The sequence below is a fragment of the Pan troglodytes genome, chromosome 11 (assembly GCF_028858775.2).
Source record: "Pan troglodytes isolate AG18354 chromosome 11, NHGRI_mPanTro3-v2.0_pri, whole genome shotgun sequence".
Taxonomy (NCBI): domain Eukaryota; kingdom Metazoa; phylum Chordata; class Mammalia; order Primates; family Hominidae; genus Pan; species Pan troglodytes.
In genome coordinates this window covers 644,147-662,267 of record NC_072409.2, presented here as the reverse complement: position 1 = coordinate 662,267, position 18,121 = coordinate 644,147, and the positions used below count along the sequence as shown (strand labels likewise).

At 51.0% G+C, this 18,121-nt stretch overlaps 1 protein-coding gene across 50 annotated transcripts in view; it reads left to right on the top strand.

Moving 5' to 3' along the window:
- The window catches only part of EHMT1 (euchromatic histone lysine methyltransferase 1), a 224,606-nt gene that overhangs the window by 152,939 nt on the left and 53,546 nt on the right, over positions 1–18,121 (top strand). For 42 of the 50 annotated variants that reach the window (XR_010148800.1, XR_010148798.1, XR_010148801.1 and 39 more), the window contains 5 exons: positions 9,158–9,301; positions 10,677–10,903; positions 11,941–12,114; positions 13,574–13,656; positions 17,731–17,837. Coding sequence is in view for 46 of the 50 variants with exons in the window: in XM_063788053.1 (XP_063644123.1) it covers positions 9,158–9,301; positions 10,677–10,903; positions 11,941–12,114; positions 13,574–13,656; positions 17,731–17,837 (735 nt within the window). In the remaining 4 variants the exon portion in view is untranslated. The remainder of the gene's footprint in view (positions 1–9,157; positions 9,302–10,676; positions 10,904–11,940; positions 12,115–13,573; positions 13,657–17,730; positions 17,838–18,121) is intronic. The other 8 variants (XM_063788075.1, XM_054659315.2, XM_063788076.1 and 5 more) reach the window with 1 other exon arrangement.

Below are 18,121 nucleotides of genomic sequence, written 5' to 3'. Positions count from 1 at the left end.
TGTATTCAATGTGTGGTAAGCTTTTTTTGTTTAAAATTAAACACAGATCCCTTGGGCTCTCACTTATTTTTTGGATAGAAAACTCAAAATAATAATAAATTAAATTAAATTAAACGTAGATCCCGAAGACCATACAAAACAAACATTGGGCTGAACAAACCAACTTCAGCTGAGCTCTGGTAAACACCGCCAAGGTGGAGAAGCGGAGCCTGACCCCCCCGCCCCACTCCCCTCACTGCCCCGCTCCCCCCGCCCCCGCCGCCCCCAGCCTGTCCCCGCTTGTGTTCTTCCCTGGCAGCCCCGCCCAGCAGCCTCTGTCCCGACTCCCACAACGCCACTTCCAGGGTCAGTTTCACTGTTTAGGTTTGTAGCTTCCCCTGTGGCACTGCTGCCCATCTGTCCTTCAATTTCTATATTGTTCTCGGTCCCTTCTTTTTCTTTCAATGTGTCTGTTGAACAACCCAGGCTGTTGGAAGCTTCGAGGCTCCCATAATCTGGATTCTGTGAATCCCACACTTAGGTGGCAACTCAGCAGGTTCCTCTGTGTTTCTTGCAAAACCTGCCAAGGCTGGGTGCAGTAGCTCATGTCTGTAAAATGGGAGGTCGAGGCAGAAGGATTGCTTGAGCCCAGGAGTTCAAGACCAGCCTGGGCAACATGATGAAACCCCATCTCTTAAAAAAAATTAAACAGCCTTACAAGTTTGGCCCCTTTGTAGTACTCTTGAGTGTGGGGAGGGTTTAGCCCAAAATGAAGGGCCATGTTGTCTGGCTGTCTCACTTTCTCTGATATTGGCAGCTGCTGATGCTTAACAGCTACATTTGTTGTTTATTCATTGGAGGTTTCAAAATGGTGCTGATTTTATCATTTATTATTCATTGTTCACTGGAATGGTTTTATAGAGAGACATATCTCAGGCCAGGCACAGTGGCTTATGCCTGTAATCCCAGCACTTGGGGAGGCCGAAGCAGGCAGGTCACTTGAGCTCAGGAGTTTGAGACCATCGTGGCCAACATGGGGAAACACCATCTCTACTGAAAATACAAAAAGTAGCCACTTGTGGTGGCGCCTGCCTGTAGTCCCAGCTACTTGGGAGGCTGAGGCAGGAGAATTGCTTGAGCCTGGGAGGCGACGGTTGCAGTGAGCGTCAGTCGTGCTGCTGTTCTTCAGCCTGGGCGACAGAGTGAGACTCCGTCACAAAAACAAAAACAAAAACCACCTGTTTTGTTTCAAAGGCTGTGTTGTCTGATATTAACATAGCTACTCAGCTTTCTTTTGATTAATGTTTGCACGGTACGTCATTTTCTACACTTTTGCTTTTAGTCTGTCTCTGTCTTTAAATTTAAAGTGGCTTTCTTGTAGACAGCATGTAGTTGGATTTGCTCTTTTAATAAAGAAAAATTTTGCTTTATTTTATTTTTCGAGACAGGTTCTCACTTGGATCCCCAGGCTGGAATGCAGTGGCTCTCATTGCAGCCTCCACCTTTGGGGCTCAGGTGATTCTCCCAGCTGAGCCTCCCGAGTGGCTGGGACTACAGGCATGCAACACCACGCCCAGCTAAGTTTTAATATTTTTATTTTGTAGAGATGTTATCTCCCTATGTTCCCCAGGCTGGTCTCAAACTTCTGGGCTCAAGCTATCCACCTGCCTTGGCCTCCCACAATGCTGGGATTGTAAGTGTGAGCCACCGTGCCCAGCCTACTTTTATTTTTTAGAGATAATGTGCCACTCTGCTGCCCAGGCTGGAGTGCAGCGGTGCAGGCAGAGCTCAGTGCAGATTCAAACTCCTGCACTCAAGCGACCCTCCTGCCTCAGCCTCTTGAGTAGCTGGGATTGGAGCTGCCACCATGCCTGGTGGTTTTGCCCTTTTATCTAACATAGTCACGTGCTGCGTAACAGTGTTCAGCCAACGATGGACTGTAGCTGTGAAGGTTGTAATACAGGTTGATGGACCGTATCTATGAAGGTGGTCTGATAAGGTTACAATACAGGTTGAGTATCACTTACTCAAAATGCTTGGGACCAGAAGTGTTTTGGATTTCATTTTGGATTTTGGAATATTTGCATTATACTTACCAGTTGTGCATCCCAAATTCAAAAATCTGAGAGCAGGGTGAGGTGGCTCACGCCTATAATCCCAGCACTTTGGGAGGCTGAGGTGGGTGGATCACTTGAGGTCAGGAGTTCAAAACCAGCCCGGCCAACATGGGGAAATCCAGTCTCTACCAAAAATACAAAAATTAGATGGGCGTGGTGGCGGGAGCTTGTAATCCGAGCTACTTGGGAGGCTGAGACAGGAGAATCTCTTGAACCCGGGAGGTGGAGATTGCAGCGTGCCAAGATCTCACTACTGCACTCCAGCCTGGGCGACAGAGCAAGACTCCATCTCAAATAAAAAAAAAATTCAAAATGCCTCAATGAACATTTCTGTTGAACGTCATATTGGCCCTCAGGAAATTTTGGATTTTGGAACATTTTGCATTTCAGATTTTTGGATTTGGGGTGTTCAACCTGTTTTGTATTTTTAGTGCACATTTTTTGTGATCAGATATGTTTAGATGTACATATACTTCCTGTTGTATTACAGCTGCCTACAGTATTCAGTACAGTCATGTTTGTACAACTTTGTAGCCCAGGAGCAACATTGGGTACCATAACCTGAGTGTGGAGTGGGCGACACCATTTAGGCTCATGCAAGTACAGCCTGTGATGTTCAGACCAGCAAAATCACCCAGTGACACATTTCCCAGAACACACCGTGTTGTTACGTGAGACATGACTGCATCACGGTCCCTTTGTTAAGTTGATATATTTAGATTATCTCCATTTAATGTAAGTATTAATATAGCTGGATTGCAGGCTAACATTGTAATAGTTTTTCCACTTATACCATCTGTTTTCCTTTTTTCTTCATTTTCTGTGTTTTTTTTTTTTTTTTTTTTTTCGGAGACAGAGTTTCACTCTTGTTGCCCGGGTTGGAGTGCAGTGGCGGGATCTCGGCTCACTGCAATCGCTGCCTCCCAGGTTCAAGCGATTCTCTTGCCTCAGCCTCCCAAGTAGCTGGGATTACAGATGCGCGCCACCACGCCTGGCTAATTTTTTGTATTTTTAGTAGAGACGGGGTTTCCCCATGTTGGCCAGGCTGGTCTCGAACTCCTGAGCTCAGGTGATCTGCCCGCCTCAGCCTCTCAAAGTGCTGAGATTACAGGTGTGAGCTACCACACCCAGCCTTTTCTGCATTCTTTTGAATTTGAATTTTTTATGATTCCAATTTATTTCAATATTGGCTTTATTATTTGAACTTTTTTCTAATGTTTTGAATGGTTTCCCTGGAGTGTACAATACACATCTTTAATTTATCACAGTCTACCTCCAACAAATCATTATACCACATAACATACAGTGTAAGAATCTTACAGTAGGTCCTGTCTTATATCTTGTTTCTGTGTTTTAATTTTATATATGCTAAAACTCTACAGTATATTGGCTATTATTTTTGCTTTAAGTATTTTTTTTAGTTTGATTAAACATAAGAATAGTTTAACCTTCATCTTAAACATATCCAGAGATCTTTATTCCTTTGTATCCAAATTTCTGTCTTTGTGGTATTATTATATTGTATCTAAAGACTTTCCAATAACTTTTTTTTTGGTAGCACAAGGCTGCTGATAATGAATTCTCTCAGCTTTTGTTTGTTTGAAAAAGTTCTTTTGTCTTAATTTTTCAAAGATACTTACTTCCAGGGATATAGAATTCTGGGTTGGCAGTTCCCCACCCCCAGCCCTTAAAGAGGTTACTCGAGTGTGGCCTGCATGGTTTCTAATGAGACATTGGCTGAACTTGCCTCTGTTCCTTTGCATACTATATGTCATTTTTCTCTGTCTGCCACCAATATTTGCTTTGGTTTTCAGCAGTTTGAAAATGATGTGCCTGAGTGTGGTGGGTTTTGTTGTTTTGTTTTGCTTTTTTGGTATTTATTTTGTTTAGGTTTCGCTGAGCTTCTTGGATCTTTGACTTGATCTCTATTTATGTTTAAGAAATTCTTAGCCAGCTATCACTTTTTTTCTTTCCTTTTCCTTTTTCTTTTCCTTTTTTTGAGACAGGGTCTTACTTTGTCACCCAGGCTGGAGTTCAGTGGCATGAACACGACACAGTGCAGCCTCAACCTCCTGGGCTCAAGCAATTCTCCTGCCTTGGCCCCACAAATAGCTGGGACTATACACTTGCACCACCACACCTGGCTAATTTTTGTATTTTTAGTAGAGACAGGGTTTTGTCATCTTGCCCAGGCTGGTGTGGAACTCCTGAGCTCAGGTGATCTGCCCGCCTCGGCCTCCCATAGTGCTGGGATTACAGGTGTGAGTCACTGTGCCTGGCCCACTTTATTTCTTCAGTCTTGTGTTTTTTTCTTTCTTTCTGGGATTCCTTGTACACACGTTAGATTGTCTGACATTGTCCCACAGCTCTTCAATGCCCTCCTCTTTTTTTCTCTTTCCATTTTAGTTTTAGATAATTTATGTTGGCCTTTAAAATTATTCACCAGTTCTTCCTTGTTGAGTATACTTATGAGCCAGTCAAAGGCATTTATCTCTGGTACTGTTTGTTTCTAGCGTTTTACGCTGACGTTCTTGAAATTCCTGGTCTGTAGTACAACGTTTCAGTCATCTCTGAGTGTGCTTCTGTTGATGTTTCTCTCTCTTGACAGTGGGTTCAGATTTCTCTAGTGCAGGACTTTTCAACCTCAATATTTTTGATGTGTTGGGCCAAGTAATTCTCTGGGGGGAAGAAGGGGCTGCCCTGCTCGTTGTTTGGTGCTGAGCAGTATCCCGTTGGACACCAGATACCTCCCCTATAGCTGTGACAGCCATAATCTTTCACCTGTGCCCTAGGCCATAGGGTTCGCTTCCCTCCCAGCCAGCCACCTTGTTCAGCAAGACAGAAGGATCCATGTAGGCCTCACACCAAGGAGGCTTCTGGTCTCCACCTTCCCTGCCTCCTGTGAACACCCAGGAGCGAACCAAAGAGAAGAGTGAGCAATGGGTCTGGTTCCCTGGGGCTGCAGCTTCCAGGCTGTGTCCTGCTGTGGGAGGCACTCACAGCTGCCTGGATTGCCTTTCCTTTCTTGAGTGACTTTGTTTTGTTTGTTTTCCTTAGAGCTAATCATTGCCTCCCTATTCATTTTTTTGTTTTCTGTGTACTTGTTATAAACCCATTCCCAAACTGATAGAATTGCATGTTTGTATTCTCAGACACATCAAGTTGCTGGATCACATATCTTCACTTTACTCTTGTCTTGGTGGTGCATAACCTTTAGTTCTTAAGACACATTGCTCAGAAGATAACTATTTTGAGCCTTTGAATTCTGAAGTGTTCTCTCTCATGTCACGGACACTGTGGCCCTCCAGTTCTCCCCTCAGAGCTGCCTCCATCTTCCATGTCTTTTTTTTTTTTTTTTTTTTGAGATGGAGTCTTGCTCTGTCACACAGGCTGGAGTGCAGTGGCGTAATCTCTGCTCACTGCAGCCTCCTCCTCCTGAGTTCAAGTAGTTCTTGTGCCTCAGCCTCCCAAGTCACTGGGATTACAGGTGCTCGCCACCATGCCCGGCTAATGTTTTTGCGTTTTAATAGAGACGGAGTTTCCCTATGTTGGCCAGGCTGGTCTCAAAGTCCTGACCTCAGGTGATCCTCCCACCTCGGGTTTACAGCCGTGAGCCATTGCGCCCTGCTATTTCCCATGTCTTTGAGCATAATCGTGCTAGTGTCTCCCACAAACTCTTCTCTGTCTGCACGTCTCTGTGCTCCTCGGAGTCCTGGTCTTGGCTGGTTGGCTTCAGTTTCTTTTGTCTTAGCTCACCACAGGCGAGCACCTTGCTGGACGACATGGTCTTACCGAGGAGATGGGGGTGCTGGGGTCTTACCGAGGAGACGGGGGTGCTGGGGCGTTTTGGCTACAGCAGTGCTGTTCCCACCTTTGGACTTTGTCTGTTCATGCTTGCTCGGGCAGCGTCGGGCAGAGAGGGTGCCGCTGGGCAGGAAGGGAGGGGCCCCATCGGCAGACCTGAGCAGCAGAACAGCTGGGATGAGTCACAGGGGACCCCAACTTGGAGGCTTTTGTATCTCGCCCAGGAGCGGGGCCCACAGTGGAGCCCAGATCTGGTTTAAACCAGATCCAAGGAAGAGGAAGGAAGGGAGGGCATTCCCACAGCTGATGAAAGGCTAGCCCAGGACAGCTGCACACCCCACTGTGTCCTAATAAGCCACCATGCAGAGCCTGTGGGCCCTGCAGAGCCTGTGGGCACTGGGTATTAAATGGCGCTGAGAAAGTGCTACCTGTGTTCCGCGTGATAATGGTTCTAAGGTTATATGAAGTACGATTTGTTAGCAATGCATATGGAGTTATTTATGGCTAAAATGGCGTCATTTTACCCCTAGGTACTTTGTTAAATATACCAGCACACCTCTCCAAGCACAAAAGGTTATAGGGGATGGCTTGAACGAGAAGGGAAAATACTGGTAATTTTTGAAATCAGGCATGGGCACATGGGGATACATTTTACTTTTGTCTCTATTTTTGAAAGTTTTCTTAATAGAATATTTAATAAAACAGTGAGACACTAAAAAAATAGGAAACTGTTTTGTAGCGGTGGGCTTGTGTGGAGAGTGGATAGTGAGCTCTGTGGCCACCTCTGCAGAGAGTGACCCCTCACCTGCACCAGGTGGGGTGCCTAGCTGCATGGACCTCGTCTGAGGCTCCGCCTCGCCAGCTCTGTATTTACACCAGCTCAGCCCCTGCCACCGAAGCTGGCCCTGATTCTTTAGCCTTTCCAGGGTTCTGCCGGTGCGGACCCACCTTCAGGCAAGCAGGTTTGGGTTATCTCTACTTTGCGAAGTCAGTACCTATTTCAGCTGCTTTCTGTCCTGAAAGCACAGCACCTCCCTGTGGTGGGCTCGTTTCTTGTTCTGGTCCCTCCTTCAGGATCCGGTCAGCAGTCGGTGAGTCTGTGCTCTGCTGTGGTGGACCCGGGGTGCCCCTCCCACCCATGGTGACCTCAGTGGGACCACCCCAATGCATCTGTGTTTTTCCCACCTTGTTAAAGGATTCTTTGTTTTATCTCTTTTTGCCCAGCCCTGACTGGATCCCGTTGTCATTGATTTGATAGATCCTTCCCAGAACGTCTCCTTCCTTAAATTCTCCCGCCGTTCTGCCTGGACCCCCTGCCCCGCAGCTCCTTCTCTATTTCCTTGTTACACAGCACAGAGCCAGAATCATACAGCATTCTCGCTTTTATGATTGTAAAAATAATGCATGCCGATTGTAAAATAATCCAGATACTACATACATGCATGAATAAGAAAGTAAAATCACTTCTTATTCCAAAACTGAGGGAATCATTCTTAGTACTTTTGTATGTCCTCCTAGACTTCTATGTGTATAACCACATTGAATTTTTGAAAATAACTTGTTTTTCCTTTAATGTAAACATTTTTCAAAGTCAGTAGCTACAAGTGCCCTGCAGCCGCTGGTCCTGAACCAGGGAGTCACTGCAGAAGCATTTGGTGGTGGTGGTGTGGAGGGGGCATTTTTTCAGGATGTACATGCCCTGGTTCTACGCCTTTCAGGTCTTGTTTCAGGTATGGGGTGGGGCCCAGACTGTCTTTTAAAAAAGTTGCCTGGGTGATTCTAATGCAGCCTCATTTGGGCATCGAGAAGTCTCTTGCTGGCTTCAGGGTAGATCATTTATGCCACCTGGGCGTGCCCTGCAGCCACTCTTCTGCAGGTAGACAGGTTGGTTGGTCCTACTTTTCTGTTATTGCAAAAGCTGGGTCCTTCTAGATACATGTTTGTGCACTTAATTATATCTTCAAGTGGAGTCTTAAGAATATGTATTTGTAATTGATTCATGTCTCCAAGTTGCTTGCTGTGAAGTTTGGACAGAACTCACAGTGATGGTGTGTCATCTCTGCAGACCCCACAGACACCAGCTTTGCAGTGTGCCAGACCGAATACGAAGAATGTCACAGGCTTTTTATGTTGAATTTCTTTGTGTAATTTCCTTTGGGGGGCATTTGTAGTTCTTCTTTAGTGAAATGCCACTCAATTATTTGCTTATTTTTGGGGGGGCTACTTCTTGTTTTCTTACTGGCTATCAGAGAACTTTCCGTAGCAAACCTGTAAGGCTTTGTCTGGTGTGCTGCAGAGTGCCTGGCATCCTGGGTGCCCTCATTGCTTCCACCTCCACAGGCACCTTCAAGTCCTGGTCCTCTCAGAACCCTCCAGTGACCATGTTCCCCAGTCAGGCCCCAGACTCTGTGTCCTGCTCCTTGCCCTGTATGCAGGTTCCTCTGGCTGCCCCAGAATCCTTGGGGCTCCCACAGATTCATTGTACCGCTGCCCACTGCTGGCCTTTGATGGCCTGGACTGTCCTGCCAGGTATACGTTCATGTTTCCTGGATACCCAGCCCAGAAGCCCTCTCACCCCAGAACCTTCCTTGACTTCTGCCAGAGTTGAGCAGCCGGCCCTCTGGTAGGCGCATTTGAGTGGATATGGGCACACGTGGCCCACTGGATCTGGTGGATGTGGGCGCGCCTGCCCCCTGGATCTGGCGGGTGTGGTCGCGCCTGGCCCCCTGGATCTGGTGGGTGTGGTCGCGTCTGGCCCCCTGGATCTGGTGGGTGTGGGCACGTCTGGCCCCCTGGATCTGGTGGGTGTGGTCGCGTCTGGCCCCCTGGATCTGGCGGGTGTGGGCACGCCTGCCCCCTGGATCTGGTGGGTGTGGGCACGCCTGGTCCCCTGGATCTGGTGGGTGTGGTTGCGTCTGGCCCCCTGGATCTGGTGGGTGTGGTCGCGTCTGGCCCCCTGGATCTGGTGGGTGTGGTCGCGCCTGGCCCACTGGACCTGCTCATGTGCTGCTGCCTCCTGCAGGTTGTGCAGATGATGGGCGTTTCCTTCTCTGGGCTCCCTGTTTGTCCCCCGTGCTGAGGCGTGTAGCAGGTGCTTGATAAGTGCTCGCAAAGCCAAGCTGGCCTTGCAGGGCTCGGCTCAGTCAGCCCACACCTGCTGAGCAGCTCTTGTGTGCCTGCACTGCTCAGCGCCTGGTGGGAGGGAATGCCGGCCTCTCGTGACTCTGACATTGACCACCAGTCTTGTCTGATTGCAGTTGGGCCGGTGCACAAACAGCGTGGTCAAGTATGAGCTGATGCGCCCCTCCAACAAGGCCCCGCTCCTCGTGCTGTGTGAAGACCACCGGGGCCGCATGGTGAAGCACCAGTGCTGTCCTGGCTGTGGCTACTTCTGCACAGCGGTAAGAGCCCAGTCCGGCAGCCTCTGAGTCCTCCGCAGGCTTTGCTGTCTGCTCACTGGTGCTGGTTCCTGTCCTGTGTCCACCTGCTGTCGGGTGGTCCAGCAGCTGGCCCAGGTCTGGTGTCCGTCTGGAGGTCTCCAGTGTTCACAAGCCCCTCACCACCCCTGTCGAGCCCCAGTGCCTTAGACACCTTCACCCCCAACCCCCATTTCCCTCCTACCGCCTGGAAACCGCTTTTGGAGATGACTAGGACGGTGTGACCTGGGCTTCCAGGTCAGAGGAGGGAAGTGGGGGTTGGGGGTGAAGTTGTCTAAGGCACTGGGGCTCGAGAGCAGTGGTGAGGGGCTTGTGACGCACTGGAGACTCCAGGTGGAGGCTGTACTGAGGACGTTCATCCCCCATGACGAGGGTGTACTGAGGACATTCACCCCCCCATGATAAGGGTGTACAGAGCACACAGCTCCTGGGAGAGGTGACAGCACCTTGCTGTGCCCTGGGCTGTTTCTGCTGGGATCTTGGGTCATCAGTTATTTCAGTGTCAAACATCTGTGCTCAGCCGTGCCCAGGGCCCCCCGAGAATGGGCTGCTTCCCTTTGGAGCTCCCCTGTGTGGTCATCCTCGTGCATGTAGGGTGTGTGTGTGTGTGTGTGTGTGTGTGTCTGTGCGCACACACATCTGTGTGAGCCTCTGCCTGTAAGCGTCTGTCTGTGTGCGCCTGTGTGTGTGAGTGTTTGAGTGTGAGCTTCAGGCACCCAGAGATGCCCTGCTGCCCCTTTACGAACCTGGGCCAAGAGCTTCCACTTTTGGGGGATTTTCTTTGGACTTCACACCTTGCATGTCCTCCCCATCTTCAAACATCCTTTTTTTGGTTCTGCTACATCTGTTTATCTCTGGCTTTCTGCAAGAAAATGCTGTTCTTACGGCTGTGTGCCCCTCCTCGAGGCTCACCTGGGTCGCCAAACCACATCTGCTGCGCACTGCTGGGCACTGGGGCAGCTCCACCCGCCCGATGCTGTGCCCTGAGGTGCTGTCGTCTGTCCCTGTCCCTATCCGCCCTTCAGAGTAGGGGCCTTCTGGGTCCTTCTTTAGGCCTTCTCTTTGCGGGCAGCCTCAGCTTTCCTGGGCCTGGGTGGGTTGGAGGCAGCCAAGTGACCTCTGTCTGGCTTCAGCTTCTTCTCTGTGGGGCGAGAGCACCACGGGAAGCATCGTTCCTCCTCCTTAACGATGCCTGGGGCCAAGACTGGACCCCACCCCGACCCATGGCTCACTCTGCAGACCGCCCGATGTGGGATGCGGTGCCAGTTTAGTAGTACTTTATTTTTCTAAATATTAACCCCAATTAAAACAAAAATTTTTTTTGTCCTCCCATTTTTAGGGTAATTTTATGGAGTGTCAGCCCGAGAGCAGCATCTCTCACCGTTTCCACAAAGACTGTGCCTCTCGAGTCAATAACGCCAGCTATTGTCCCCACTGTGGGGAGGAGAGCTCCAAGGCCAAAGAGGTGACGATAGCTAAAGCAGACACCACCTCGACCGTGACACCAGTCCCCGGGCAGGAGAAGGGCTCGGCCCTGGAGGGCAGGGCCGACACCACAACGGGCAGGTACCTGGCACAGGCTCTGGCTGGGCTCTCCAGTCGTCCACCTGAAAAAATTTCAGTTGTTAACTCAACGTTATTGCTTCCTGCTGTTTTTTCCAGAAGTCTCTGAGCTGACGCTGATGCTTATGGTGATTTCTGACATTTAAGACTCTGAAATTCATTTATTGCCATTTGTGCATACGTTGCTCTCTTTCGGTTTGGTTATGTAGATCCATTTGCCTGTTTTGAACCGGTTTTCACAGCACCCCCATTGATGTAGCTCTGTGGTGTTTCTGTTGACGGCACAGTCCTGTTGGTACACAAGCGATAGACGAGTGGTGGCTGCTGCAGTCTGTGACCGAGTTCTGTGGTATTAAGGTTTGAAGGCCTTAGCTGAAGACAAAAAAGTCTAAAATAATTAGAAGTGTTCATATTAGACCGATACAATTGTCTTCCTGAAAGAGTCCAGTAGAAACAGCTGAAAAATTTTTAGAGCTCAAAAGAGTCTGTAAGAGGATCTGATAAGAAGAGATAGAAGCCGCTTGCCTTCTTCCTTAGCAGCAGTTCCCTGCCTGAGAATAAACTAACAAAAGAGACCCTTTCAAAACAGCAACAAAACTTGTTACTACCCAGCAGAACAAAGAACTTAAATGTGACACTAATATAAAGAAAATAAACTTCCTTGAAGATTATTTAAAAGAGACTCAAATTGTGGACATGTTAAGGTGATTCCTTCCTATTAACCTGTAAATTTAATGCACTTTGAATCAAAATTCCAGTGGGATTTCCTTTTGTTGGGGTGGGCAGTGGACTTGATAGATGCAGCTTGAAGCTCATTCATGAGAGTGTATTTGAACACGCTGCCCAGAAGTCTAGGAAAAGTTGCCCTAGTTTTCTCAGGAAAATTGGTTCTGAATCCTGAACTGTTAAATCCAGGGACTAAGCGGACAGTAAGCAAATCCGCAGCTCTCACTTAGAAAACAGCGCACTCGGGCAGTCAGAGTCGGAACAGGCCATGTTTCGTGTTTTCATAAACCTTTCCCCAATTTCCTCCCCTGAAGTGCTGCCGGGCCACCGCTCTCGGAGGACGACAAGCTGCAGGGTACAGCCTCCCACGTGCCCGAGGGCTTTGATCCAACGGGACCTGCTGGGCTTGGGAGGCCAACTCCCGGCCTTTCCCAGGGACCAGGGAAGGAAACCTTGGAGAGCGCTCTCATCGCCCTCGACTCGGAAAAGTAAGACCTGACATGTGATTTCAGAGATGTCTCAGAGCCTGTTTTAATCTGCACCCCACGTTTTTCCCCATGGTGTCACTTTAGCACTTCTCAGCTTTTTGATTAATGCTGTTCGTTAGAATAATTCGTATATTTTCACACTATTTTGGGAAATTATTGTAAATTACTGTCCTCTGCATTATATTAAGAGCAACCTCTGACACCTTTGAAGTCCTAAGTGAGGAGGTAGGTCTTGGTGAGCTTTGACAAACATTTCCTGGTTGCTGTTGGCCCTGAGCTGCCCTTAGGTCATGAGAGCAGACACTGCTTCTGCTGCCTTGACTCCGTTTCCCTCCCAGGCCACACCCCATCTGTGCAATGCGAGGGTTGGGCCAAGGGGCCCTCCAGGCTTTCCCGACAGCTCACAAAAACCCACCCCTCCTCGTCCTCCTCTCAGCATTGCCCCACCAGGGAGGCAGACCAGACTGTGGCACTGAGGCTTGCGGTGCCTCCTCCCTGGATCTCCCCTCTGTCTGCCTCCAGCCTCGCCTCTGAGCCTGCTGTTGAAGCGACGGTACCATCTGCCGACGCCAACAGGCCCTGCTCGCTGACCAGACCCCAGACTGTTCCTGACCCCACTCTCTCCCCCATCCCTTGGTGATTGTGTTAGTCTGCTTTTGTGTCAATATAAAGAAATGCCCAGGGCTGGATGATTTATAAAGAAAAGAGGCTTAATTGGCTCACGGTTCTCCAGACTGTACAGGAAGCATGGTGTTGGCATCTGCTCCTTGGGAGGCCTCAGGAAGCTACGGTCATGGTGGAAGGCAAAGCAGGAGCAGTAGCAAGAGACAGAGAAGGGGGAGGCTCCCAGACTCTTAAGCGACCAGATCTTGTGGGAACTGACTGAGCGGGAACTCACTCATCACCAGGGGGAGGGATGACACTAAGCCATTCATGAGGGATCTGCCTCCAGGATCCAGTCACCTTCTACTGGGTCTCACCTCCAACACTGGAGGTCACATTTCAACGTGAGTTTTGGGAGGGACAGAGGTCCAAACCGTATCAGTTATCAGTTTAGTCATTGAGTTAAGGTTTCAAAGCAAAAGTGCCAGTGTTCCCAGCTCTCACCGCCCAAGGCATCTTCTGTAGTGCGAGCTGTGCCCTCACTCGTGACCATGCTGTGTGGGCTCATCCTGGCTGGGGCTGGTCCCGGCTGTGCTGAGCATAGATGAGGTTCCCCTGCATCCTGCGCTGGTTCTGTCGTCGTGTTGTGTAAAAGCCTCACAGTGCGTAGTGTTCTCCTGCAGTGACTGGGAACGCAGTTTCTTGTCCGCAGTTTTTACCATGAGATATCTCGACTGGTGGGTTTGCACTTGAGCTTGTGGGGCTGGTGGGCAGACATCTGCCGGGCCTTCCAGCCTTCAGCTTCATGTGTGGGATGCAGAGCCCCATGCTGACTGTTGTCTTGTGCTTCCCACAGACCCAAGAAGCTTCGCTTCCACCCAAAGCAGCTGTACTTCTCCGCCAGGCAAGGGGAGCTTCAGAAGGTGCTCCTCATGCTGGGTAAGTGCCTTCCTGTGGCCCGGGCACACGCAGCCGGCCCTGTGGCACTGAAAGAAGCTGAGAGCAGTTGTTACTCCTTCCTCAGGAGGCTGGTCTCGTTTTGGTTTTCTGTTTCTGTGTCTCCGAGTTCTCTGATGAGTGAGAATAGGTTGCCCACTGGTGTTGAGGCTTTTTATGGTGTTCATTCCAGTTACGCAAGATATTAGAACTATTCTCTACGAAGTTCTAATTTTTAAAAAGGAATTGGTATGTGATTATTAAATCAAGCAGAAATAGAGATTAAGGAAAAGCAAAACTAGTGAGTTGTGGCCCTGAGATGTGTGGTGATGATGCTGAGATGTGTGGTGATGACGCTGAGACATGTGGTGATGACGCTGAGACGTGTGATGATGCTGAGACATGTGATGACGCTGAGACGTGTGGTGATGACGCTGAGACGTGTGATGACGCTGAGATGTGTGATGACGCTGAGACGTGTGATGACGCTGAGACGTGTGGTGATGACGCTGAGACGTGTGATGACGCTGGGACGTGTGGTGATGACGCCGAGATGTGATGACGGCATCACTGAGATGTGTGGTGATGACGCTGGGACGTGTGGTGATGACGCTGAGACGTGTGGTGATGACGCTGAGACGTGTGGTGATGACGCTGGGACGTGTGGTGATGACGCCGAGATGTGATGACGGCATCACTGAGACGTGTGGTGATGACGCTGGGACGTGTGATGATGCTGAGATGTGTGATGACGCTGAGACGTGTGATGACGCTGGGACGTGTGGTGATGACGCCGAGATGTGATGACGGCATCACTGAGATGTGTGGTGATGACGCTGGGACGTGTGGTGATGACGCTGAGACGTGTGATGACGCTGAGACGTGTGATGACGCTGAGACGTGTGGTGATGACGCCGAGATGTGATGACGGCATCACTGAGATGTGTGGTGATGACGCTGGGACGTGTGGTGATGACGCTGAGACGTGTGGTGATGACGCTGAGACGTGTGGTGATGACGCTGGGACGTGTGGTGATGACGCCGAGATGTGATGACGGCATCACTGAGATGTGTGGTGATGACGCTGGGACGTGTGGTGATGACGCTGAGACGTGTGATGACGCTGAGACGTGTGATGACGCTGAGACGTGTGGTGATGACGCCGAGATGTGATGACGGCATCACTGAGATGTGTGGTGATGACGCTGGGACGTGTGGTGATGACGCTGAGACGTGTGGTGATGACGCTGAGACGTGTGGTGATGACGCCGAGATGTGATGACGGCATCACTGAGATGTGTGGTGATGACGCTGGGACGTGTGGTGATGACGCTGAGACGTGTGATGACGCTGAGACGTGTGGTGATGACGCTGAGACGTGTGGTGATGACGCTGGGACGTGTGGTGATGACGCCGAGATGTGATGACGGCATCACTGAGACGTGTGGTGATGACGCCGAGATGTGATGACGGCATCACTGAGATGTGTGGTGATGACGCTGGGACGTGTGGTGATGACGCTGAGACGTGTGATGACGCTGAGACGTGTGGTGATGACGCCGAGATGTGATGACGGCATCACTGAGATGTGTGGTGATGACGCTGGGACGTGTGGTGATGACGCCGAGATGTGATGACGGCATCACTGAGACGTGTGGTGATGACGCCGAGATGTGATGACGGCATCACTGAGATGTGTGGTGATGACGCTGGGACGTGTGGTGATGACGCTGAGACGTGTGATGACGCTGAGACGTGTGGTGATGACGCCGAGATGTGATGACGGCATCACTGAGATGTGTGGTGATGACGCTGGGACGTGTGGTGATGACGCTGAGACGTGTGGTGACGCTGAGACGCGTGGTGACGACGCTGAGACGCGTGGTGACGACGCTGGGACGCGTGGTGACGACGCTGGGACGCGTGGTGACGACGCTGCGGCGCGTGGTGACGACGCTGCGGCGCGTGGTGACGACGCTGCGGCGCGTGGTGACGACGCTGGGGCGCGTGGTGACGACGCTGGGGCGCGTGGTGACGACGCTGGGACGCGTGGTGATGACGCTGGGACGCGTGGTGATGACGCTGGGACGTGTGATGACGCTGGGACGTGTGGTGATGACGCTGGGACGTGTGGTGATGACGCTGGGACGTGTGGTGATGACGCTGGGACGTGTGGTGATGACGCTGAGACGTGTGATGACGCTGGGACGTGTGGTGATGACGCTGGGACGTGTGGTGATGACGCTGGGACGTGTGATGACGCTGGGACGTGTGACGCTGGGACGTGTGGTGACGCTGGGACGTGTGGTGATGACGCTGGGACGTGTGGTGACGCTGGGACGTGTGATGACGCTGGGACGTGTGGTGATGACGCTGGGACGTGTGGTGATGACGCTGAGATGTGTGATGACGCTGGGACGTGTGGTGATGACGCTGGGACGTGTGGTGACGCTGGGACGTGTGGTGATGACGCTGGGACGTGTGACGCTGGGACGTGTGATGACGCTGGGATGTGTGACGCTGGGACGTGTGGTGACGCTGGGATGTGTGGTGATGACGCTGGGACGTGTGGTGACGCTGGGACGTGTGGTGATGACGCTGGGACGTGTGACGCTGGGACGTGTGACACTGGGACGTGTGGTGATGACGCTGGGACGTGTGGTGACGCTGGGACGTGTGATGACGCTGGGGCGTGTGGTGATGACGCTGGGACGTGTGGTGATGACGCTGGGACGTGTGGTGATGACGCTGAGATGTGTGATGACGCTGGGACGTGTGGTGATGACGCTGGGACGTGTGGTGACGCTGGGACGTGTGGTGATGACGCTGGGACGTGTGATGACGCTGGGACGTGTGATGACGCTGGGACGTGTGATGACGCTGAGACGTGTGATGACGCTGGGACGTGTGGTGATGACGCTGGGATGTGTGGTGATGACGCTGGGACGTGTGATGACGCTGGGACGTGTGGTGATGACGCTGGGACGTGTGGTGATGACGCTGGGACGTGTGGTGACGCTGGGACGTGTGGTGATGACGCTGGGACGTGTGATGACGCTGGGACGTGTGATGACGCTGAGACGTGTGATGACGCTGGGATGTGTGGTGATGACGCTGGGATGTGTGGTGATGACGCTGGGACGTGTGATGACGCTGGGATGTGTGGTGATGACGCTGGGATGTGTGGTGACGCTGGGACATGTGATGACGCTGAGACGTGTGGTGACGCTGGGACATGTGATGACGCTGGGACGTGTGATGACGCTGGGACGTGTGGTGATGACGGCAGCCGATGTCTCACCTCTGCTGGTCGCAGCAGCTGTGGTGTGGACAAAGTAGGCTTCAGCTATAGGTATTTTATAACAGGCAAACCGATTGCATTAGATTTCTAATACGCAAAAGCATACTTGTTAGAGAGCCTTCCCAGTGATAATTTGGTCTCTGAGCTCATAGCTTTAGGCTTGATTTCTCTTGACGTTCATCGTCTCTGGGTTGAAAAGGATGATTAAGAAGCCCTTTACTGGACAGTACGTCAAGTAAAAAGAAGTGAAACTATTTGCTCTTAAAGAAAGGTTTCTTTATGTTGACCAGCAGTTTTAATCATTTTGTCATGGACTTCACAGGACACCTGTGACGGTCACCTCACTGCTCCGTTGCTCACCATCCTCTCAGACCTCCTGGGAATTGACCGATGCTCAGGCCTCTGTCCCTGGCCTTGCTTGCTCCCCTAGGGTGTGTCTGCCCTGGTCAGCCACCTCACTGGGCCTGGGGCGGCCATGGCCAGGACGCACAGAAACACAGAAGGAACCTCAGAGTTAGAGCAGGGTGGTAAAGGGAAGAGCGTGCCTTGCCGAGTTAGTTCTGACAGAGGGACCTGCCTGTTCAATTCCGCAGGAGACTAGCACACTCAAGTCTCAAGTCCAGAGGATGGTGCTGTGGGCGGGTTCCGGCGTGGCTCGAGGTGGCTGTTTGTGTGGAGGATGGTCATTTGTGAGTGCTTGCCAGCCATTGTGACAGTCCTGAGCTGGAGTCTGTGGCTACATCTGAAATCATTAATAAAACTGTGTTTGTTCACAGTGGACGGAATTGACCCCAACTTCAAAATGGAGCACCAGAATAAGCGCTCTCCACTGCACGCCGCGGCAGAGGCTGGACACGTGGACATCTGCCACATGCTGGTTCAGGTGCGGCGGCACGGCGCCCTCCTAGGGCTCTTCACCTGCTCTCTTTTATTTTTACCAAAGTAAAATAATACCACGGTTCACGGTTCTTCCAGTGTAAGAGTTCCGTAGTGCTGTGAAGCGGACACAGAATCAGCTTTTCTGCCCCCGAGTCCTGCAGGTGGATCAGTGCTTCCCGCTGTTTCTTCCGGCATTTACCATGGCCTTTGAGAAGAGCATGCCGCCATTTGGCTGTTTCTTGATTTGCCTTCTTTGGTTTTGGTTTTGGTTCTTCACATTCATGACGT